This window comes from Elephas maximus, chromosome 19, assembly GCF_024166365.1.
Source record: "Elephas maximus indicus isolate mEleMax1 chromosome 19, mEleMax1 primary haplotype, whole genome shotgun sequence".
NCBI lineage: Eukaryota > Metazoa > Chordata > Mammalia > Proboscidea > Elephantidae > Elephas > Elephas maximus.
In genome coordinates this window covers 33,871,397-33,895,303 of record NC_064837.1, presented here as the reverse complement: position 1 = coordinate 33,895,303, position 23,907 = coordinate 33,871,397, and the positions used below count along the sequence as shown (strand labels likewise).

General features: G+C 35.1%; 1 protein-coding gene across 6 annotated transcripts in view; it reads left to right on the top strand.

The window, feature by feature from the left end:
• The window catches only part of INTS2 (integrator complex subunit 2), a 51,069-nt gene that overhangs the window by 4,461 nt on the left and 22,701 nt on the right, over positions 1-23,907 (top strand). For all 6 annotated transcript variants that reach the window (XM_049860131.1, XM_049860130.1, XM_049860134.1 and 3 more), the window contains exons 5-15: positions 744-857; positions 4,367-4,497; positions 5,119-5,292; positions 6,899-7,125; positions 9,133-9,258; positions 15,428-15,499; positions 15,588-15,702; positions 17,430-17,498; positions 18,705-18,839; positions 20,172-20,348; positions 21,125-21,233. In XM_049860131.1, coding sequence (XP_049716088.1) covers positions 744-857; positions 4,367-4,497; positions 5,119-5,292; positions 6,899-7,125; positions 9,133-9,258; positions 15,428-15,499; positions 15,588-15,702; positions 17,430-17,498; positions 18,705-18,839; positions 20,172-20,348; positions 21,125-21,233 — 1,449 coding nt within the window. The remainder of the gene's footprint in view (positions 1-743; positions 858-4,366; positions 4,498-5,118; positions 5,293-6,898; positions 7,126-9,132; positions 9,259-15,427; positions 15,500-15,587; positions 15,703-17,429; positions 17,499-18,704; positions 18,840-20,171; positions 20,349-21,124; positions 21,234-23,907) is intronic.

The following is a 23,907-nucleotide window of genomic DNA, read 5'->3' as shown; positions in this document are numbered from 1 at the left end:
CTAATAAAAATGTACCTAAAAAGTTTAAGTAAAGATGACTAATAATAGGGTAGTAATTAAGTAAGTTATATTATTTTTATAGTATGATATATTATGCAGCCATTAAAACGATACATTTGAAGAAATTTAATGATTTTGGAAAATAATATATAAGTGATAAATGCAAACGGCAAAATGGTGAGTAGGATATAAGCCAAGTTTTGTTTAAATTGAAAACAAAAACAGTACCCATGGGGACATTAAAATAACATAATTGCAAATTATTAACTGTGATGGATGGGAATAGAGTTGATAATAAATTTTTTCTTTCCACTTTATTGTATTTTCTAGATTCTTTATAATAACCATGTGTGATCAGAGTTATAAGATAAAGGACATAAAAATGTAAAGATTTTCATGAAAATGATTCTTAGACCAGCATTATCTAATAGAACTTTCTGCAGTGAGGAAATATCTTGTATTGTGCTGTCCAGCACAGTAGCCACTAGCCACATATGGCTGTGGGGTGCTTGAAACATGAATAGTGTAATTGAGGAACTGAACTGTTTTAAATTTTATTTAATTTAAATAGCCACCTGTGGCTAGTGGCTATCCTATTGGACAGCGCAGCTTTAGACTGTGAAAAGAAATTACCTTAATTTAAATGATTTCAGATAATATCTGTGAAATGCCAAATGACATTTAATGTATAATACAATGAAATACCATTCCTTGGTAGTAACACTGTCTTTATTTTCTTATAGAGCTCCCTTCCCTGCTTCCTATAGTTGACGTAGCTGAAGCCTTGCTTCATGTTAGAAATGGTGCCTGGTTCTTGTGTCTCTTGGTGGCCAATGTTCCCGATAGTTTTAATGAAGGTAAATAGAATTTAAAAATGAGATATTGAAGAGATTTGCTTGGCATATATAGGGGGTTTTCTTTTCTTTTTGCGCTAAGAAGAAACATTTATGGGATTTTGAGATTTTACATTCTGAAAGTTATTTAGTGAGTGTACATTGTAGAAATATTAAGTTTAGAGATTTCAAAATTGCATTGAGATTTCAAATTTTAGTACAGAGAGTATGTAGTGAAATAATGCTACACCAATACTTCAATAGGACAATAAAAAAATACCAAAGAACTAGAAGATATAATTCTTCTGCTCAAGGAGCAAAGGGGAGGAGGTGTACATCTGTGAAATAGCCAGAGAACAATATGAGATGTATCGTAATCAGAAATGTCAGCATCAACAGTACAAGGTAGAAATTGAGGAAAATCAACAAAATTTTTCACCTCTATTTCAAACTATTAGTGATTGAAGGTTATTGTGAACCACATTTGGGTCTACGTGATATAAAAAATAAAAACAACATATGTTTGTTGAGCAAGGCAATTTGTGAAGTGGGAGCCAGGGAAGAAAAAAACACTGGATCTGGGGTCATCAAAATACTTAACTTCTCATCTGTAAAATGAAGATAATAGTATTTCCCTTATTTTTCTAAAAGAGTTATTAAATATCACATAATATTTGAAAGCCGTGAGTAAACTATGTCCTTGCTGATTTTCAGTCTACTTGTTCTCTTAGTTACTGAGAAATGAGTGTTCATGCCTCCAAACATTATTGTGGATTTGTCAATTTGTTCTTTCAGTTACTGTCAGTTTTTGCTTCATGTGTTTTGAAGCTCTGCTGTTGAGTCCTGTAGTGAGTTCAAGGGCATTTGGAACCAATCAAAGAAAAAGATATAAGAGATAGCAGCTTTGCACATGTTGTTTACTGGGGCTGATGCATTGACAGCCACATATAGGAGGTGGTCCCCCACAGCAGGAGGTCTTCCAGAGGCAAGTGGTGCAGGGAACCACCAGAAAGGGTAGAGGAGAAGGGAGGCAGGACTTGGGTGCATTTTCATGGGGTGTTCCTGCAGAAAGATGGGGAGTCACTGGGTCAGAGAGTGCCAAAGACAGTAACACCTTAAACCAAAAAAACCAAGTCCATTGTTTTGAAGTTGATGCTGACTTGTGGGACTCTATGTGTCACAGAGTAGAGCTGCTCTACAGGGTTTTCTTAGCTGTAGTCTTTACAGAAGGTAGCCAGGCCTTTTCTTCTGTGGCACCATTGGGTGGGTTTGAACTTCCAACCTTTAAGTTAGTAGTCAGTAGCAAACTGCTTGTGCCACCCAGGGACCTAGTGGCATCTTAGGGCCCTTATAACTACAGGATTTTATCTTATGTATGGCTACCAGATGTTGGGTACAGTTTCATAGAGTATGTAAAAGCAGGAAAGCTCTAAGTGGCTAAAAATATGCTTATTTGGGCAATTTTTAAAACAATTGGATGTGTGCAGGTTTGAGTTTGGCACTGGCAGGGCTTTTGTGGTAATGGACTTCAGTTTGCTGTGGAGAAGTAAACAACTTGGGGCCAATATCATTTTTGACTTATGTAACAGGTCCATGGGCATTTAGGATTGTTATGCCTTCTTGATGAACTGAACCTTTTGCCTATTTATTTATTTTTATTACGAAGTGCTTTTCTTTATTCCTAGTAATACTCTTTGAAGTTTACTTTGTCTGGTACTAATAAAGCCATGTCATCTTCCTTACGACTAGTGCTTGTGTGGTATATATTTTTTCCCATCTTTTATTTTTAATCTGTGCTTTCTATTTAAAGTGGATTTCTTATAGTCAGGTGTATTTGCTTTTTTAAATCTATCTGACAATTTCTGTCTTTTAATTGGAGTGTTCAGACTAGTTACATTTAATGTGATTGTGATAAAAAAAAAGAAAATAGGTAGGTTTAAATCCATGATCTTGCTGTTTGTTTTCTATTTGTTCCACCTTTGTTCCCTTTTCTTTTTCTCTCAATTTAGGTTGAGATTTTTTTGGGATTCCATTTTTTTTTACTGCCTTATTAGCTCTACTTCTTTGCTTTATATTTTAGGGGTTATTCTAGGATTCATAGTATGTGTCTTTAACTTATGGCAATCTACTTATAAATGATCATATACCTCTTCACATATATTTTTCCCTTTCTGTACTTTGTGTCATTGTTGTCATAGATTTTACTTCCACATGTGTTGTAAACCCCACAGCTTATATTTATGTTATTGTTTTGTCTTTATATTTACTAAATTTTTTTATTGTGTAAAGTATATGTAACAAAATGTATCATCTTAACCATTTTTGAGTATACAATGTAGTGGCATTAAGTACATTCACAGTATTGTGTAACAATCACTATTACCCGTTTTCGGGTCTTTTTTTATCATCCCATACAGAAACTCTATATCCCTTAAACAATAATTCCCCTTTCCCTTCCCCTAGCTCCTGGTAACCTCCATTCTATTTTCTGCCTCCATGAATTTGCCTATTGTAAATACCTCATATAAGTGAAATCATACAATATTTGTCCTTTTATGTCCAACTTACTTCACTTAGTATAATGTTTTCAAGGTTCATCCATGTTGTAGCTTGTATCAGAACTTCATTCCTTTTTTGGCTGCATGATATTCCATTTGTGTGTAAATGTATTGTGTGTAAACCCATTGGTGTATATTTGGATTATTACCACATTTTGGCTGTTTTGATTAATGCTGTAATGAACATTGTTGTACAAGTATCTGTTTGAGCCCCTGTTTTCAATTCTTTTGGGTATGTATCTAGGAATGGAATTGCTGGGTCATAGGTAATTCTGTGTGTAACTTTTTGAGGAACTGCCAAAATATTTTCTATGGTGACTGGACCATTTTACATTTCCACCAGCAAAGCATGAGGGTTCCAGTTTCTTCACATCCTCACCAACACTTGTTTCCTTGTTTTTTAAATTTTTTTCACTAGGCTTAAGATTTTAGGTTGACATTTTCTTTTAGCTATTTAAAGGTGTCATTCTATGGTCTATGGTAATTTTTAATCTTTTGTTTCTCTGTAGGTAGTGCTCCCCCCTCCCCCCGCCGCCAGCTGCTTTTAAGATTTTCTCTTTATCACTGTTTTAAAAAAATTTGATTGTGATGTGTGTTGGTATGATCTTCTTTGTGTTTATCCTACCTGGGACTCATTGAATTTCTTGGATCTGTGAGTTTATAGATTTCATCAAATTTGAAAAAAAATTCACCCTTTATTTCTTCAAATATTTTTTTCTGTTCCATTCTATCTACTTTTCTGAGACTTTCATTACAAGTATGTTTGACTGCTTGATATTGTCCCACAGTCAGTGTTCATTTTTAGTCTCTTTTCACTCTTTGCTTTATTTCGGCCGATTTCTAATGCTATTTTTCAAGTTCCCCGATCTTCTATAATGTCTAATTTGCATAAATGAGTGGTTCTTAAGACTGAATAAATTGTTTCTAATATAATACTTACAAAGCCTGAAGTAAGAGAGGTTCTTAAATGTTCAGTTTGTAGAGGCCTAATCAAGAATGGAGAACGACAAGATGAGGAAAGTCTTGGAGGAAGACGCCGGACAGATGCCTTACGCTTTTTATGTAAAATGAATCCATCTCAGGCCCTCAAAGTTCGAGGCATGGTGGTAAGCGATTTCATTGTTTTTATGAAACAAAAGCCTTAATTAAAATTAATTAAAAGAACTTAATTTAAGATGGCTTGAAGATCTTGTAGGGGTTGAGAATGGTAGTGATATACTAGATTGCATTACTTTCTAGATTTTCATGTTTTGTGAAATACCTCTAAACTTGCTTTAAGAAGCCCTGGTAGTGCAGTGGGAAACCCTGGTGGTATGTATAGTAGTTAAGTGCAGTGGCTGCTAACCAAAAGGTCAGCAGTTGGAATCCATCAGGTGCTCCTTGGAAACTCTATGGGGCAGTTCTACTCTGTCTTACAGGGTCAGTATAGGAGTCAGAATTGACTCGATGGCAACGGGTTTGGTTTTTTTTTGGTTTGGTAGTGCAGTGGTTAAAATGCTTTGCTGCTAACCAAAAAATTGGTAATTTGAAACCATCAGTGATTCAACGGGAGAAAGATGTGGCAGTCTGCTTCCATAGAGATTTATAACTTTGGGAAGGAAACCTGTGGGGTTACTATGAGTTGGAATTGATGGCAGTGGGCAGTGGGCAAAATTGCTTTAGATTCTGAAACATCAGAGCCCTTTTCCTTAAGAAATTGAGTTCGGTTTGTTTTCTCTGCATGTTAGGTGGAAGAGTGTCACTTGCCTGGTCTTGGAGTGGCTTTGACATTGGATCATACTAAAAATGAAGCTTGTGAAGATGGAGTGAGTGACTTGGTTTGTTTTGTTAGTGGTTTGCTTCTTGGAACAAATGCAAAAGTCCGGACTTGGTTTGGAACTTTTATTCGAAATGGACAGCAGGTGAGGAATAAATTTATGTCTGTATAGGCTAAGGGTCAGGATATACTGTCAATTACTAAAACAGGAAGAAACAGTTTTAGGATGATGTCATTGGACCAGTGGTCCTCAAACTCCTTGATCTCAAGAACCCTTTATATTATTAAAATCACTGAAGATACCAAAGAGCTTTCATTTGTGTGGTTTTTATCTATCAATATTAGCATATTAGGAATTAAAATGAAAAATTTGGAAATATTTATTTAATGTTTTTAAGCATAGCAATAATAAACATACTAAATGTGGTCCTAAATAATATATAATTTTTATGAAAAATAACTGTTTCCTGAAACAAAAAAAATTATTGAGAGAGTGGTCTTGTTTTACATTTTTTAAGGTCTGATTTAATAGAAATCTTTGGAAAACTGCATGTACAGTTGGGAGAGAACATAAGTGAAAAAGTTAAATAATGTCTTTGTGTTATTAAGGAAATACTTTGGATTTTCTATACTCCCTCAATGAGTCTTGGGAATCCTTAGTGTTCTGGAGTCAGACTCATGAGAACTGCTGTATTAGATCATCAAAACAAATTATTAATATATTTAGTAACTTTAGTATTGTGCAGCAGTTCCCACCAGGAGTGTGTAAGTGTTCTAGTCTCTCCACAACCTCTCCAACTTTTCTTATTTTGTGTTTTTTGGATTAATGCCAGCCTTGTTGGAGTGAGATGGAATCTCGTTGTAGTTTTGATTTGCATTTCTCTAATGGCTGATCATTGTAAGCATTTCCTCATGTATCTGTTATAAGCTTTGCTCCTTTTAAAGGTACTTGTTCTAAGCACTTGACATGCTCATCTTGTTTGTAATGTCGTTTGTATATGATAAACATTTCTTTTTTGAACTTAATTTAATAGTAAAGCAGGTTTACCATTTACTTGGAAACACTCTAAAAATAATAAACTAACATTGACATAGCCCTTTAAAAGCTTAGAACTGCCTTCATATGCATTGTGTTTTTTCATTGATTCATTTGTCGATTTAACAGACACAGTGATTTGCTGTATGTCAGGCACAGTGTTAGGCCCTGCAGAGAAAGAAATGACTAAGACATTGTCCCTGCCTGAAGAACTGTGGGAGCGATAGACTTGTAAACTCTTAATCACAACAACTCTGTGACTTAAATATCAGAATTTAATATCCATTTCTTTGTCATTAAGGAAATTGGAGTTCAGAGAGATTGACTAATATATCTAAAAGTACATAATCAGTTAATAGCAGAGGTGGAGTTTAAACCCAAAATCTCTGTCTCCAAAATTTGAGCATTTTCTATTATATCACATATTACTGTTAGTTATTATGTAATTGAAAGTACTATTTAAAAAATACCTTAGAGTTCAAATTGTCTTTCATTTAATCTTCCTTCTACAGCCAATCTCAGGATGAATAGACAGTATTGTTCAAATGAAGTAGTGAAGTTGGGTTTTGAGTTGACTTGATTGATTTATGCAGTTATGACATCCTGCCCAGATGGGTCAATTTCAGATGTTTTGACTGGGGAGCTTTGTTTGAGCTTCCTTTTCATTTATAAGTACTCTATGCTTCCTTCCTTTTGTGGCCGGTATTTCTTTCAGAGAAAAAGAGAGAACAGCAGTTCTGTCCTTTGGCAAATGAGAAGGCAGCTTCTTCTGGAGTTGATGGGCATTCTCCCCACAGTAAGAAGCACCCGCATTGTGGAAGAAGCTGATGTGGAGATGGAGCCCAATGTGTCTGTGTATTCGGGGCTGAAAGAAGAGCATGTTGTGAAAGCCAGTGCACTCTTACGTCTGTACTGTGCTTTGATGGGGATCGCTGGACTCAAGTATTCAATAATTTGATATTTTATCTTTTTGTCACTTTACTTCCTTATTTCTAATCCCAAGACAGTGAGCCAAAGGCAAGTTTTCTATTTGGTACAGGTATAGGCTGGCCTATATCAAGAATGAAGTCCTAAGGCAGAGCGTTCCTTGCCGAGGCATATCCATTACTTTGGTCTGATTTGTAAATATACTCGTTGCCATTGAGTTGGTTCTGACTCATAGCGACCCTAAAGGACAGAGTAGAACTGCCCCATAGGGTTTCCAAGGAGTGCCTGGTGGGTTCAAACTGCCGACCTTTTGGTTAGCAGCCGTAGCTCTTAAGCACTACACCACCAGAGTTTCTGATTTGTGAATAAAATTATGTAGATATGTAGGGACCCAGGCAGTTTATCCATTTCTAATCACAGTATAAAGAAACCTATGATTTTACCACAGCTTGGTAAGACTATAATGAATGATCTGTGATTTATACATTACCTGTGCTTCAATTTGTGATTGATACCTTACCTATTCCTTGCTCTGATGTGCTTGTATTAAGCGCAAGGTTTCTAAATCATTACACCTCATATGTATAATGTCCTCAACTGTTACATACAGTCCTCACTTTGTGCGGTTCTAAGATGCATGAATATTCGTTACTGCAATTAAATAACAGCAGTTCCCCAACACCATGGTTCAAATTTCAGTTACCACAGTATATCAACCAAGTGATTGCATTACGTACAGACTCCATTGTGAGCTCTTCAGGTCACAAATCACTATGTAAATAACGGATGCATATTGTGATCATTGACCATCACATCACTTCTGTCAAAGTTTGTGAGCAATTGCTCACTGTGCATCTGTTATTCCGCTCATGTACAGACAGCAAAGTGTGTAACTATGTTACCTCCTTGTCTCTCAGTGATGAACCCACTTGAAATTTTAAAATGGATAATTGAAAGAGAGAATTGGCCAATAAAGATGAAAGTGTGTTAAGGAAACAAAAAGTGTTAACACTGGAAGTGACATTTGAACCAAATGTAAATAGAAGAAATAGCTGACCATGGGAATGTTGATACTGCCACCATTCAAGAGATTCTAGGTATGTAGCCAGAGGAACTTAGCAAAGGTGAACTTGTCATAAATGAGGAAGGTGATTGTGGCAAGAAGGATGAAGGTATCCAAGAAGAACTAATGCTAGCACAGATCTTCACATTAAAGGAACTTGCAGAGATGCTTCACAACATTGAAAGTGTAAAGGATAAAATGTTGGAAGCTGATCCAAACTTAGAAGGAAATATGATAGTTCACCAAAGCATAGAAAAGGAGCTCACTTGGTCTCATGAATTATATGATGAAAATGAAGCAAGGGCTGTTCAAATTACTTGATAAGTTTTTTTTACAAAGAAATAAAACACTTTAGTTTTCAACGTATCTAATGTTTTCAATTAGTATATTAAATAAATACTAGTTTTAATATTTTTCATTTCCCTATGCTTTTAAACAGAGTTTTTAATGCTTGATCAAACTTTTAAAAGGCAGGGAACAATCATAACTTATCCTATTGATTATTAAGATCACCTGCATGGTTTTAGCTTGCATTGTCATTTTTATGGTCCCACACTACCGTGCAAAGTGAGGATTGTCTGTATTTTGTATGAGGAAACACACTGTAGATGTAAAATCTCTAAAGATTTACTTTTGACAACTTAAGATGTTAAAGATTGTATGAATACTGACCCAAAAACCCACTGCCGTTGAGTTGATTCCGACTCATAGTGACCCTATAGGACAGAGTAGAATTGCCCCATAGAGTTTCCAAGGAGCGCCTGGCAGATTTGAACTACAGACCTCCTGGTTAGCAGCTGTAGCACTTAACCACTACGCCACCAGGGTTTCCGTGAATACTGAAGTATCATTATAAAGTTAAAAATTTGTATCTGAAAATGTTAAACTTTGAGAAGTTCGCTTTTTCTTCTTCTCTCCCTCAACTATAGAGTAAAGCCTAATAATGTATTTCTTTTTAGACCAACTGAGGAAGAAGCTGAACAGTTATTGCAATTGATGACGAGCCGTCCTCCTGCTACGCCAGCTGGCGTTCGCTTTGTTTCACTTTCCTTTTGTATGCTACTCGCCTTTTCTACACTAGTCAGGTACCTTACTATATACCTTGCTCTCTTTTCTCAAAGTCTTTCATTTATTTATTAGAATGCATGGATTTTATGTATAACATTAGATTAGGAGCTAACTACAAAAACCAGCCTAGGGATGGCCAGTTGTATTATCTTTTTAAATAAAAGGATGTCAGTAGTACTTACTATATTGAAAAAAAACAAACAAACCTGTTGCCGTCAAGTTGATTCCAACTCGTAGCAACCCTACAGGACAGAAGAACTGCCCCATAGGGTTTCCAAGGAGTGCCTGGTGGATTTGAACTCCTGACCTTTTGGTTAGCAGTCGAATTCTTAATCACTGCGCGACCAGGGTTTCCAACTTACTCTATGCTAGTTATTTAATATATTAAAGTTTCATACGCATGTGTTTAAAGGAGCCAAAGTGTTGTTAAAGGTTTGTTAAATGGCATAACAGCCCTCACTCCCCTCCTCCCTATTTTTCTTTCCTTGAAGGAACCTCTTTCAGCTGATTCTTTTTTTTTTTTTTTTTTACTACTACGTCTTTAAATAACATGTTTATTGTATAATATGTTTTTCCATCTTGCTTTTTCAATTTTAGGTATTTTTTGTTGACTTTCCAGTATAGAAGATGAAGAATTAGTTATCTTTCTTCTGTCTGTCCCCAACACATCCATTATATCCTTCCTGTTCTCCCATCCTCCGAGTAGTTACAATTTTGGTTAGACCTATATATATTTGTTTATACAGTTATGATTATGTAAGAGCTTAACCATGCAGTAGATAATTGCTTTTCTATCCTGCAGAACTTTTGTTTTTTGAATAAGTAACTATTCTGTCTTTTTATTAAAAAAAAATTTTTTTTTATTTGCTTGGTGTTATATGTGTTTATCATAAATGCAGCCTCAAACCCTCTGGCAATCTAATTCTCCTCAGGATATTCACATTCGTTGGATATTCTGTCAGTTTTATGTTCTCGAAGAAATCTCTCCTAGAGCATTTTGACCTGCTCCAATCTGGACTGCTTACCTGCTGAACGTGGTCACCCTTGAATTGCTCTTTATCGTCATTTTGGGACTTGCTTCACCTCTCTGTTCTTGGCTCTCCTATTTCTTCCATTTCACGTCTTCATCTTTTTTTTTTCACTCCTTCTTTTTGCTTCTTAGGGAGGGTGTGTGGGAGGTAAATTCTTTTGAGACTGGATATTTCTGAAAATGTCTTTATTCCACTCTGACACTTGTTGATAGTTTGGTGGGGTATAGAATTCTTTGTTGGAAGAACTTGTCTTTGAGAATTTTGAAAGTGTTACTCCATTATCTCGTAATTTCTAATGTTGCTGTTGAGAAATCTGACATCATTCTGATCCTGATCCTTTTTTTTTTTTAAGGTGGAGGCACTTGTATTCCTTTTATTTTATTATTGAGGTAAAATATATATAACGAAAAGTTTGCCATTTTAAACTTTTTTCTTTTATTGGTTTAAAGAATAGAAATTTATTTTCTCACAGTTCTAGAGGCTAAAAGTACAAATCAGGGTCTCAGCCACATATATTCCTCCTACGGGCCTCTTTCCTGGTTCCTGGTGTCTGCTGGCAATCTTTGGCATTCATTCACTTGTAGACAGGTCCTCACATGTCGTCTGTCTTCCCACATGTGTCTGTCTATTTTGTTCTTTTTTTTAAAATTTTTATTGTGCTTTAAGTGAAGGTTTACAGATCAAGTCAGTCTCTCATGCAAAAATCTATATACGCCTTGCTATATATTCCTAGTTCTCCCTTCCCCCCATGAGATAGCACACTCCTTTCCTCCACTCTCTTTTCGTGTCCGTTCGGCCAGCTTCTGACCACCTCTGCCCTCTCATCTCCCCTCTAGACAGGAGCTGACCACATAGTCTTATGTGTCTACTTGATCTAAGAAGCTCACTCCTCACCAGTATCATTTTCTATCCCATAGTCCAGTCCAATCCCTGTCTGAAGAGTTGGCTTTGGGAATGGTTCCTGTCTTGGCTAACAGAAGGTCTGCGGACCATGACCTCCAGTGTCCTTCCAGTCTCAGTCAGACCATTAAGTCTGGTCTTTTTACGAGAATTTGAGGTGTGCATCCCATATTTTAACCATTATTAAGTGTACAATTTGTGATAATAATTACATCACCATGTTGTACTACCATCACTACCATCCATTTCCAGATGTGTCGCATCACCCTTAATAGAAACTCATTACCCCTTTCAGTAATATAGTTCTCACTTCTCCCCCTGGCACCTGGTAAACGCTAATAATTTTTGTCTCTATGCATTTGATAGTTCAGGTATTCACGTAAGTGGAGTCATACAATTTTTTCCTTTTGTGTTTGATTTATTTCACTTAGCATGTTTTCAAGGTTCATCCATGTTGTAGTATATATTTCATTTCCCTTCATGGCAAATGGCCTATTTTTTTAAAATCAGGATGAGTTTTTTGTCTCTAGTATTTTGAAATTTCTTAGTAGCGTGACTTGGCGTGAGTTTGTTTTTGTCCATTTTCCTGAGTACTCTGTAAGCCCTTTCAGTCTGGAAACTGATGTCCTTCAGCTCTAGGAAATTTTCTTTAATTATTTTGTCAGTAATGTCCTTAGGGTTTCAGTCTAAAACTTCTTATTTGAATATTGGACTTCCTGAAATGATCATGTAATTTTCTTATTCCTTCCTATTTCCCCTACCTTTGTTTTGTACTACATTTTTAAAACCAGCTTTGAGATATAATTTACTTACCTTAAAATTTACCCACTTAGAGTGTACTATTCAATGACTTTTAAAATATTTAGTTACATAACTGTCACTATAATCTAATTTTAGAACATTTTCATCACTCCGAGAAGAAATCACTCATTTTTTTTTTTTTTGTTATATATATATATTTTGTTGGGAGCTTTTTGAGTACCTTTTCAATCTGTTGTTATGGGTCTGTTTAGTTGTTCTACCTCTGTTTGTGTTAGTTTGGGTGGGTAGTGTGTTTCTAGGAATTCATCCATTTCTTCTAGGTTTTCAAATTTGCTAGAGTACAATTTTTCTTAGTAATCTGGTATGATTCTTTTGATTTTGATTTCGGTCTGTTGTAATATCACCCATCTCATTTCTTATTCAGGTTATTTGCTTCCTCCTGTTTTTCTTTTGTCAGATTGGTCAATGGTTTATCAATTTTGTTAATTTTTTTCAAAGAACCAGCTTTTGGTCTTGTTCATTCTTTCAGTTGTTTTTCTGTTTTCTGTTTCATTTAATTCTGCCCTAATTTTTATTTGCTTTCTTCTGGTGCCTGAGGGTTTCTTTTGTTGCTCTCTTTCTATTTGTTCAAGTCGTAGGGATAATTCTTTGATTTTGGCCCTTTCTTCTTTTTGGATGTGTGCACTTATTGATATAAATTGATCTCTGAGCACTGCTTTTGCTGTGTCCCAAAGGTTCTGATAGGAAATGTTTTCATTCTCATTGGATTCCATGAATTTCTTTATTCCATCCTTAATGTCTTCTATAACCCAGTCTTTTTTGAGGAGGATATTGTTCAGTTTCCAAATGTTTGATTTATTTTCCTTGCTTTTTCTGTTGTTGATTTCTACTTTTATGGCCTTATGGTCAGAGAAGATGCTTTGTCACATTTCGATGTTTTGGATTCTGCTAAGGCTTGCTTTATGACCTAATATGTGATCCATTCTAGAGAATGTTCTGTGTGCACTAGAAAAGAAAGTATACTTGGCTGCTGTTGGATGGAGTGTTCTACATATGTCTATAAGGTCAAGTTGGTTGATTGTGGGAATTAGATCTTCCATGTCTTTACTGAGCTGCTTTCTGGATGTCCTGCCCTTCACCAAAAGTGGTGTGTTGAAGTCTCCTACTATAATTGTGGAGCTGTCTGTCTCATTTTTCAGTGCTGTAAGAGTTTATGTATCTTGCAGCCCTGTCACTGGGTTCATAAATATTTAATATGGTTATATCCTCCTGGTATATTGTCCCTTTAATCATTATATAGTGTCCTTCCTTATCCTTTGTGGTGGATTTAACTTTAAAGTCTATTTTGTCAGAAATTAATATTGCCACTCCTGCTCTTTTTTGATTGTTGTTTGCTTGATGTATTTTTTCCATCCTTTGCGTTTTTGTTTGTGTCTCTAAGGTGTGTCTCTTGTAGGCAGCATATAGCCTTTTTCGTTTATATTTTTATTTTATTTTTAAGCTGGTGGTTTTCTTTTTTTATTGTACTTTAGATGAAGGTTTACAGAACAAACTAGTTTCTCATCAAACAGGACACGCATAGTTCTATGACATTGCTTAACAACCCCATGACATGTCAGCACTTTCCCTTTTCAACCCTGGATTCCCTATTACCAGCTTTCCTGTTCCTTCCTGCCTTCCACTCCCTGCCCCAGGGCTGGTATACCCCTTTAGTCTTGTTTTGTTCCGTGGGCCTGTTCAATCTTTGCCTGAAGGGTGAACCTCAGGAGTGACCTCGTTACTGAGCTGAAAGGGTGTCTGGGGCCATAGTCTCAGGGTTTCTCTAGTCTCTGTCAGGCCAGCAAGTCTGGTCTTTCTTTTTGAGTTAGAATTTTGTTCTACATTTTTCTCCAGCTGTGTCTGGGAGCCTCTATTGTGATCCCTGTCAGAGCAGTCAGTGGTGGTAGCCAGGCACCATCTAGTTTTACTTGACTCAGTCTTGAGGAGGCCGTGGTGGATGTAGTCCTTTAGTCCTTTGGACTAATCTCTCCCTTGGATCTTTAGTTTTCTTTATTCTTCCTTGCTCCTGAAGGGATGAGACCAGTGGAGTATCCTAGATGGCCGTTTACAGGCTTTTAAGCTACTCAACAAGGTAGAATGTAGAACATATTTTTTATAAACTATGTTATGCCAATTGAGCTAGATATTCCCCGAGATCATGGTCCTACAGCCCTCAGCCCAGCAGTTCAGTCTGTCAGGGAGTTTGGATGTGTCTATGGAGCTACCATGGCCTTGCTTTGTGTAGGTTGTGCTGGCTTCCCCGGTATTGTGTACTGTCTTACCTTTCACCAAAGTTTCCTCTTATCTATTAAGTGTTTTTCCATTCCCACCCCTCCCCTCCATCATAACCGTCAAAGATATTGTGTACTATCTTACCCTTCACCAAAGTTTCCACTTACCTATTGTCTGTTACGTGTTTTTCCATTCCCACCCCTCCCCTCCATTGTAATCGTCAAAGATTGTCATTCTTTACTTTTTAGGATTTGTCCTAAGCTTTACCTTCTAGTACTATTCAGTTTTTAATTTCTAAATAGAATTTAATTTTAATTTCTAAAACCCCTCTTTTGTTCTAAATCTAGGAATTTCCTTAAAAAAGTCATTGGTCATTAGAATATTTTTATAACCGTTTTTCGTATCTGGTGAGCCTTTAGCTGTTCTTTTTTTCTTTTTACTTATTTTATTTTTTTAATTGTACTTTGGATGATGGTTTACAGAGCAAACTGGTTTCTCATTAAACAATACACATATTATTTTGTGACATTGGTTGCCAACCCTATGACATGTCAACACTCTCCCCTTCTCAACCTTGAGTTCCCCATTACCAGTTTTCCTGTACCCTCCTGCCTTCTCGCCCTTGCCCCTGTGCTGGTGTGCAGATTTAGTCTCATTTTGTTTTATTGGCATGTCTAATCTTGGGCTATTCATAAGGTTTTCACTGGGTAATACTTTTCAGCAGTAGACTGATTGACTAATGTGTTTCTGTCCTAGTACTCAGTCTGTGACTTTTGTTTTTAAATACTGTTTTTATTGTGTTTTTGGTGAATGTTTAAGTCTATGGCTTTTTGGTACTTAACTTTTAACACTGGATTTTCTTCTGTGTGAAGCAAGTAACAGCTGTTAATATGATTCTTCTAACATTTTAATCCCAAAGGGCCTTTGCCTTTTGTAGAAACGTGAGGAAGTTTACTTTCTCCAATTTGCAAATGCAGTAACTAAGACCTTGAGAGGGTCTGACTGTTCAGATTCGTGAAGAAAGGCAGAAGTCCTCATTCTTGATCTCTAGAACTACTCAATGACAATTATTGACTCAATTCAACAAGCAATTGGTTTGACTTGATATTTCAAAATAGGAAAGGAAAAAAATAATTTCTACCAAAAATAATCTCAGAAGCTTTCTATTCACATGCTGGTATATCTGACTTAAAGTAGTGCCATTCTGGCATGTTTTATACAGTACGCCAGAACAGGAGCAGCTAATGGTGATATGGCTAAGCTGGATGATAAAAGAAGAAGCTTATTTTGAGAGGTAAGATGACTTCATTTGTTTTAGTTAAGTGAGAAAGCTTTTCTTATTCTGTCTTTGGAAATTTATATTTTCTCTTCTGTTTCAACAGTACTTCAGGCGTCTCTGCTTCTTTTGGGGAGATGTTATTATTGGTGGCTATGTACTTTCATAGCAACCAACTTAGTGCTATCATTGACTTGGTCTGTTCCACTTTGGGGATGAAGGTAATTTTCTTTAATCTTCTTTCTAAAAGAAGGTACTTCTAAGGTGGGCATTTTCTTGTAGTGTAAAGTGACCAGATTATTTTCATTTTGAAGAAATTTAAACTGTTTAATAGTTTTAAATTTTGTCAGGAGCTATTGGGGTCACTGTGAGTCGGAATCGACTTGATGGCACTGGGTTTGGTTTTTGGTTATTGGGAAAAAGTGTATTTTCAGAACATTTATTTAAAGAATAATAGATGCTCAGTGCAGAAAATTTGGGAAACAGAAGAAAGGGAAAATATCTTAAAATTTTAACATTCAGAGATACCAGGTGTACTACTGTTAACATTCTGGTGTTCTTTCTTTAAAATGATAAATTGACATATTTTGTAATTTTGAAAAACTTAATTCTGATGTCAACAAATATAATTTTTAATGGCTGCCTAGTATTCTGTCATATGGATTGATCATTCATTTGTTAATAGGTCATTTATTATTTGCCATTTAGGTAGTTTTTAATTCTGATAATGCCTAGATGAGCATCCTCATTTATGTAAATATACACAGGCGCTGACACCTGGACATCTTCATGCATTTCTGTGATTATTTTCTTAGGATAAAGTTCTAGAAGTAGAATTATTAAGTAAAAGAGTATGGTTATATTAAGATGTTTAATAAGTATTTCAGATTATCTTCCAGAAAGATTATACCAGTTTAAGTTGTTACCGTTAGTAAATGAGAACGCTGGTTTTCCTAAACTCTCACCATCACTGGACATTACCGTTGTTTTTAGACTTTGCAAATTTGATTGATGAAAAATGGCCTCATTTATTTTGCATTTCTTTGGTTACTAATGAAATTGAAGTTTTAAAAATCTGTGTCTTTGCTGGCTTATTTCTTTTGTGTAAAGCCTACCCATGTCCTGTGGGAATTTTTATGTTTTTTTTTCACTGACTCAAAAGGGCTCTTTATATACTAAAGATATGCCATTATGCCTTAAATACCATATTTCATTGATTTTAAAACATATATTTTTTCCATCATTGAAACTGATATTCATTTTACAGTTGATGTGTAATGTTTATGTGGTAGTGTTTTTTTTTTTCCCTTGAAAAACTACTGTTAAATCAGTGATGCATATTATAATCCTTAATGTCTTTAAAAGTGGAGAAGTACAATGTGTGGCAAATGGTTTTTCCCAGTCTATTTTTCCATTTAACTTTGCCATTCCCTTTTTTGCCATTTAAATTTGCCATGTGGAAATTTTTAAATGTATAGTAATTGCTTATTTTGCGGTTTTTGCTATTGTGCTTAGAAAGTTTTTCCTACCTAAGGTTCATATAGTCACCTATATTTTCTTCTAGTTCTTTTGTTTTACATTTAAATCTTTAATCCATTTGGAATTTATTTTGATGTATGCTGTCATATATGTGAATATATATATGTATATATTTATATTTCCCCCCATGCAAAGGTAATTATCCCAGCTCCATTTATTGAATAACCCAGTTCCCACCACTGACTTGAAATGCCGATAATGACGTCTACTAAATGGTTTCATATGTTGGTTCTGTTTCTGAGGAAAAACACTTTAATGTTGGGTTTGTGATGCCACTTTTGAAATAGGGTAGAGTATCTGAATGTTAGTTTTATATATCAGGGCCATTTTAGATAATAGATTTACCAGAGAAAATTGTGCTTCATATATAATATTCCATATGCTATTTTAATTCTTTCGGTTATTTCAGATTGTAATTAAGCCAAGCTCCTTGAGCAGGATGAAGACTATCTTCACACAGGAAATTTTTACTGAGCAGGTACTTCTTTTTATTCTTAGGTTCTTTTATAGCTTTCTTTGGAGTGAAAACTTCTATATCTCAGCTTAAAAGAATAGTGTGGCCTTTATTTTTTTTCCATTTCTAGTAATGACTTATTTCATCTTTGAAACTTCTGTAAAGAATAATCCATTTAAAAATATACTTTTAGAGCTACTTATTACATACCAAAGCCTGTTTTAAATTTACATATTTTTGGAGACTTTGAATATAGTCTGCTGTTAGATATTGATGCACTCAATGTGGTAATCACTTGCATTTGTCAGGGGAAAAGTAAAATAGAGACCTATTTAAATTTTTAACCTGTAAGGCCCATTTTAAATTGGTTTATAAACTAGAGTCTAAATTCCTTTTCTTGTATTTACACGTTCTTATTTGTCCTTATTATTTTTGTCTTCGAATAAGCCCAAGGATATTTTTTTAGTAAAGGAGGCTGTGCTAAAAGTGAAAACTGATTATAAAATTCATTTGTCAATTAAAATCTTTAAATATAAAAAAAAGTCTTAAAAGGTGAAATGCTTGAAAATACTCATATATGCATAATTGTTGCTTTTTGTAGGGTTTTTAATATCCTTAACCCTATACTAAACTCTACCATCATCTCTCCCCCATCCCCAAATTAGGAGACTCATAAGTTATTTTTTATGTCTTTAAATTTGAACCAACTAGAAAACAACTTCAGGGAGATCTTTGAAAGACAGAGGTCTATGTATGATACATTGAGACTAATGATAAAAACTCCTGTTACGTTTATATGATACTTTGCAATTCATATAATGTTTGTCCCCCCCAAATTTTTTTCTTTCTCACCACAAAAGTTTGAGGCAGCTAAGGCAATATTATCCCATTTTGTAATAGAAAATATACTCAGAAGATAAGGTGATTTCTTCGAATTCATTGAACCCAGATTATACGATCTGAAATTACCTATTTATCTATCATCTATCTAAAACTTCACATCACCTTGAACATACTGTGTTTAAAAACAAATTAAAAAATTAGAGAACTTTACAGATTCCTATAGATATGCTACCTCATCTTTCAAAAATAATTAAAACATGTAACAGTTTTCATCATTCATTCCTAAGGTCTACTCTTGTATTAATAGTCTGCCTACCAGTCCTCTCTTTTAGGAATGATTTTATATTTGATCCTATCGTATGTGTTAATACTATTTTTCCTTTTCAGGTTGTCACAGCTCATGCAGTTCGAGTCCCTGTCACCAGCAACCTAAGTGCAAATATTACTGGGTTTTTGCCCATTCATTGTATTTACCAGCTTCTTAGGAGTCGCTCCTTTACTAAGCACAAAGTGTCAATAAAAGTATGACCTTATTTATATTTCAAGCTACAACCTAGGTTAATGCTTTTTCTCCCAGTGCTGTTTCAGTTTGGAGGCCGTCAGTGTGGGCTTTGTGTGTGAAGTATATAATATTAAGCTAAGTTGCTGGTCATTTAAATAACTAGGAACCTAATTTCAGATTTTTTAAAAACAATATAACTGTTAAGTTATTTACAAAATACACAGTTTTGTTAATTCATCTAAATTCTCAGTAATAGCATATGGCTATTTCATCAAACCTTAGTAAGATAATTGCCATTTTCTGTATTTTTCTTTTTCTCACCAAACTGGGAAAGTTGTTGGTTAGCCATGACCAGCATTTGTAGATTTACGATAAGGACACCCAGCACCTACATTTTGGTATGTTTTCAATTTGTTACAGTTGGCTATATCAAACAGTTAAAAGTCCTTTAAAGAAAAGACTGAAACCCTGGAGGTAAAGAAGTCTGTTTGAACCCTTTCTAGGAGCTCTTTTATTTATAAAGAACAAGGAATAGTATATATGTGATGCATTACTTTTAATTGTCCTTGGTTTTATGATGCAATGAGATTATTTTCCAGCTAATTGTATCTTCTGTTTCTTTATATTTTTCATAAGCTAGCTAAGAATTAAGTGTCCAACTGTATGGCCAACATTACTGCATGTGCTCCATCTGAATATACTAGTTAAGTGATAGTCTCCTACAAGTCCTTGTCAAAGCCACTTCCTTAATCTGCCTGAGCATTTGCTGTGAAGAACTTTCCTGCTCCCCAAGTTCCTTATTGCAGTGGGATCCACCACCACAACACGTCGTACTCTAAATGCAGATGTAGTAGGGACGTAAAATGTTTTTTGTACTTTAATAGGTTAAAAATCCAAAGCCAAGCTTCTTATCAGTTAGGTAATGTTTATCTTTCACTAGACAATATTCTCAGGATATAAAGGTAGCTCTTATTTTTAAACCAAAGGCAATGGTGAAACTAGATAACATATTTGAAACTGCTACCAGTTAATGAGGCACCCTGGTGGTGCAGTGGTTAGGTGCTTGGCTGCTAACCAAAAGGTCAGCAGTTTGAACCCACCAGTTACCCCGTGGGAGAAAGATGTGGCAGTCTGCTTCTGTAAAGATGACAGCCTGGGAGACCCTATGGGACAATTCTACTCTTGTCCTATTGGGTTGCTATGAGTTGGAATCAACTTGACAGCAATGAGTTAACAGTTAATGTGTTTCATTGATGCATAAATTATGTAAAAATATGCATGTGTTTTTATAATTTCCCTTGATTTTTTTTATTGCCGTAATTGATTCAGTGCTTATAACCTTCTTTTTTTAGGACTGGATTTATAGACAGCTGTGTGAAACCTCCACTCCACTCCATCCTCAATTACTTCCTCTGATTGATGTGTACATAAATTCTGTACTTACTCCTGCATCTAAATCTAATCCAGAAGCCACAAATCAGCCAGTCACAGAACAGGAGATACTTAATGTTTTCCAAGGAGTCATTGGGGTAAAACGAGTGGTTCTTTACATCTATTAGTGTATTTTCCTTTTAGTTTATTATTCTTATTCCATATTTATTCCTGTACTTTTAGAGAACTTCCAGGCGGTTCAGAAATTAAAGTGGGATTAAATTTCATCAAACAACTGTAAAAACTGAAAAAAGAATGGTGTTAGTTACAAGTAGTTTGTCAAATAGGCACTTTTGAAGAATTCTTTTAAAAAGTTCAATTTCCAAGCCTGAGGGGTGCCCTGAGAGTATGTGTTTGACAAAGACTGTACGACATTTCAGCACATTCCACACAGCTTTGTTTTGGTTCAAAAAAAAAAAAGTATACCTAGATTTAATTTATGAAGAATCTGATGAAAAAGTTTTTTCTCCCAATTCTGTTAGAAGGAAAAAGCTCTTGTATTTTTCACCACTCTGGTTAAATATGCAATACTTATTTTAGGAGTTATTTTCTTCATGATAGTTTCAGGTAATACTTTAGACCCCTTTGAGCCTTTTAGAAACAGTCCGATGGGACTGCTGTTAAGTAACAGCAGAAGTCTTTTTTTGCCTTAAAGACCAGTTAAGCATGCTGCCTTTCATCTTCCATGCCATCTCAAATTTCATTTAAACTTGAAATTGTCTCTGAGTTTAATACGAACACAGCAACATTTCTCCCGTTTTATCTGATCTTGGAAGCAGCAACACCGAATAGTATTATTTTGAATGTTTTTTCTATCTGAAAAGCACTCATGAAATTTGAGAGTGTTTTAAAGTGTTTATAATATTACCTCCAGGGTGACAGCATTCGCCTTAATCAGCGTTTCAGTATCACAGCACAGCTTTTGGTGCTCTACTATGTACTGTCTTATGAGGAAGCTCTCCTAGCAAACACAAAGACTTTAGGTAAGTTGTGCATAGCGAAATGGTCCCAGCAATAGTTCATTTTATTTGCTTATATTTTGTTACTTTCCAAGCTGTTATATAAGAAAATAAGGCCAAGTGTTCCAACAAGCTCCAGCATTATTTTATATTTTTTGCCACGTAAGTGTTGTATAATCTGATGTATATATACATGCACATGTAGGCACGTAATCACTCCTTATGGCTCAGTCTTCCTTTTAGCAGACTAAATTAATAGGTAACTGAATTGCCTGTAGTTTAACAATTTTAGTGAACTTGTTTGTAGAAACTAAATATAAGTTATAAGATAAACCTAAGGAGGTAAAAAAAAAAAAAAAAATTGATTTCAGTCTTTGCCCTACCTTCCTTCTATTAGTATGAAGAGGAACAGGCTAATCAAAAGCAATAGAAAAAAACAGAAGAGTTGCCCTTTTGTTGTTAAAGTTATCACTAAGCTGGGCTTTCACACTTGGCTACTTAATATAATATCAGAAGATCAGATTTAGCATGCAAGATGTCAGGACAAAGTAATGCTTTTTCTGTATTTGAACAAGAAACTCACCTGTGTTTTAGGCTTGCTAGACTAAACTGCAGTGGGTTTTTAATTTATTTTTTATATTTGAAACTAAAGATGTCATTAAAAAGTTGTAGGTATTGAGTATATAATGTAGGGAAAATTCTTCTAAGGTTTTGGTTATTTAGCCACAACTGAGTGATTTTACTATTTAAAAAGCTATAAATGAAAGTCACTTTTCAGTGTTTGGCAGAGCAGTTTCTTTATTTTTAATCTGAAACATTGTGTTTAAATATATTATGAATTCTTAGCTGTTTTCTTTCCTAACTACAATTGTTAGGGTTATACAGAGGACACCCTAACAGTAATTGTAGTGTTTGTCATATTGGGGAAAATATGGACTAATATATAGGCATTATGTAATAGTCTCCCACTTATATCCACATATAGAAATTGAGTTCTGTTAAAGAATATGACAGTTAGGATTTAATAGATAGGACAGGAACGAGTTATTAGGAAGTGTTCTGAGGGTGAACTCAGATCATTAATACTGTAGCAGATGAAAAAGATACATCTTTAGTTGTTATTTTAATTAATGTTTTAGCAAAAAAAATTTTTTTAAGTACAATAAATAGTATAGCCATCTCTTGTGTATATACCATGTAGAATTAACAAATCACTCAGAAATTTTAGAACTGGGAGAGTCTATACAGATTATGTAATCTAGTTCCTAATGACATGCTTAGTCCAAACCAGTACACCTGACTGTGAATCTGCTATTCTTTCTACAACAATTTGATGGATGTGTATTGAAAAGTTAGGGATTTTAGGTTAGGAGTACAATTTAGCCTGGATTGAATATTGGAGATGGAACTGAAAGATGAGAGGAGAGTTACTAGATTATTGCAAGATTCTAGCCAAAACGTAATGCTAGTTTGGACTGGTAGGTAGCTGTACATATATTTTGGAAGTAGAGCTGAGAGATTTTGCTGATGGATTCATAGAGTTTGAGAGAAAGGAGCCAAAGTTGACTTGGAGGTTTTTGGCCTGATCCTAAAGGATAGAATGGCTGTTGTGTGAAATATGAGAGACATCAGAGAAGGAGCAGATTTGTGAGTGATCAGGAGCTCAGATTTGAACATGCTAAATTGGCAATGTCTCTTAGACGTTAAAGTGGGAATGTGAAGGAAGCAATAGTGTATAGTGTATACTCATCTGGTACTTAAAATCATGACAGTAAATAAGTTCATAAAGGGAGGAGGGAGTGTAGGAGGAAAATCAAGAAGATAAGATGTCCTGGATGCAAAGGGAAGAGTGTTCCAATGAGGAGGGACTGGTCACCTATGTCAGATGATATTGATAGATCAAGTAAGATTAGAACTGAGGCTCAGCTGATAAAATGACTGAATATAATTTGAGGTCATTTGAATTTCACAGTTTTATTCAAGCGGTAGGACGAAAGCCTGCTTGTAGTGGGTCTAAAAGAGAATTAAGAGAATTAGAGGAGATATATTAGAGACAATAAGTAGAGATAGCTCTTTTGAGGAACTGTAAAGGGAAGGAGAGAAATGATGCAGTAAATGAAGAGGAAAATGAGGTTGGGGAGGATTTCTTTAATAGAAGGGAGAGATAAGAGAATGTTTGTATGCTGTTGGGAATAATCTATAGAGCAGGAAGAATTGGTGATGTAGGAGAGGGGAGAGTCTCTGGAATGATGTCCTTGATAGCAGAGAGGAGATGAGATGTAGAGGACAAATGGAGGGATTGGCCTTTGTTTGGAGATATTTTACCCCTGGTTTAGAAGATTTTTTTCGTCTTGTCTAGTTTCTTATCTGCAGGGGAGTTAGGTAACTGTACAATATGTCCAACATGAGAGAATTTTAATCCTTCATAGACAAAAAATAATTATACTGTCTCAAATTTATTTCTACCTAGTACCTTGTGTTGTAGTGTCAGCACGCTGTTAACTCTTTGTGGTTTTGGCCCTTATAATGAACCTTATTAGTAGGCACCAGGTAGCTGCAGAAGCTCAAATATAGAATTCTGAAATTTGAGATGGAGCCAAGTATTAGAATATCATAGTCATTTAAAAAAATGTGTATATATATTCACACAAACATATGTTTTTAGTTTGTCTTTAAATATTTATAATACATGTGTATA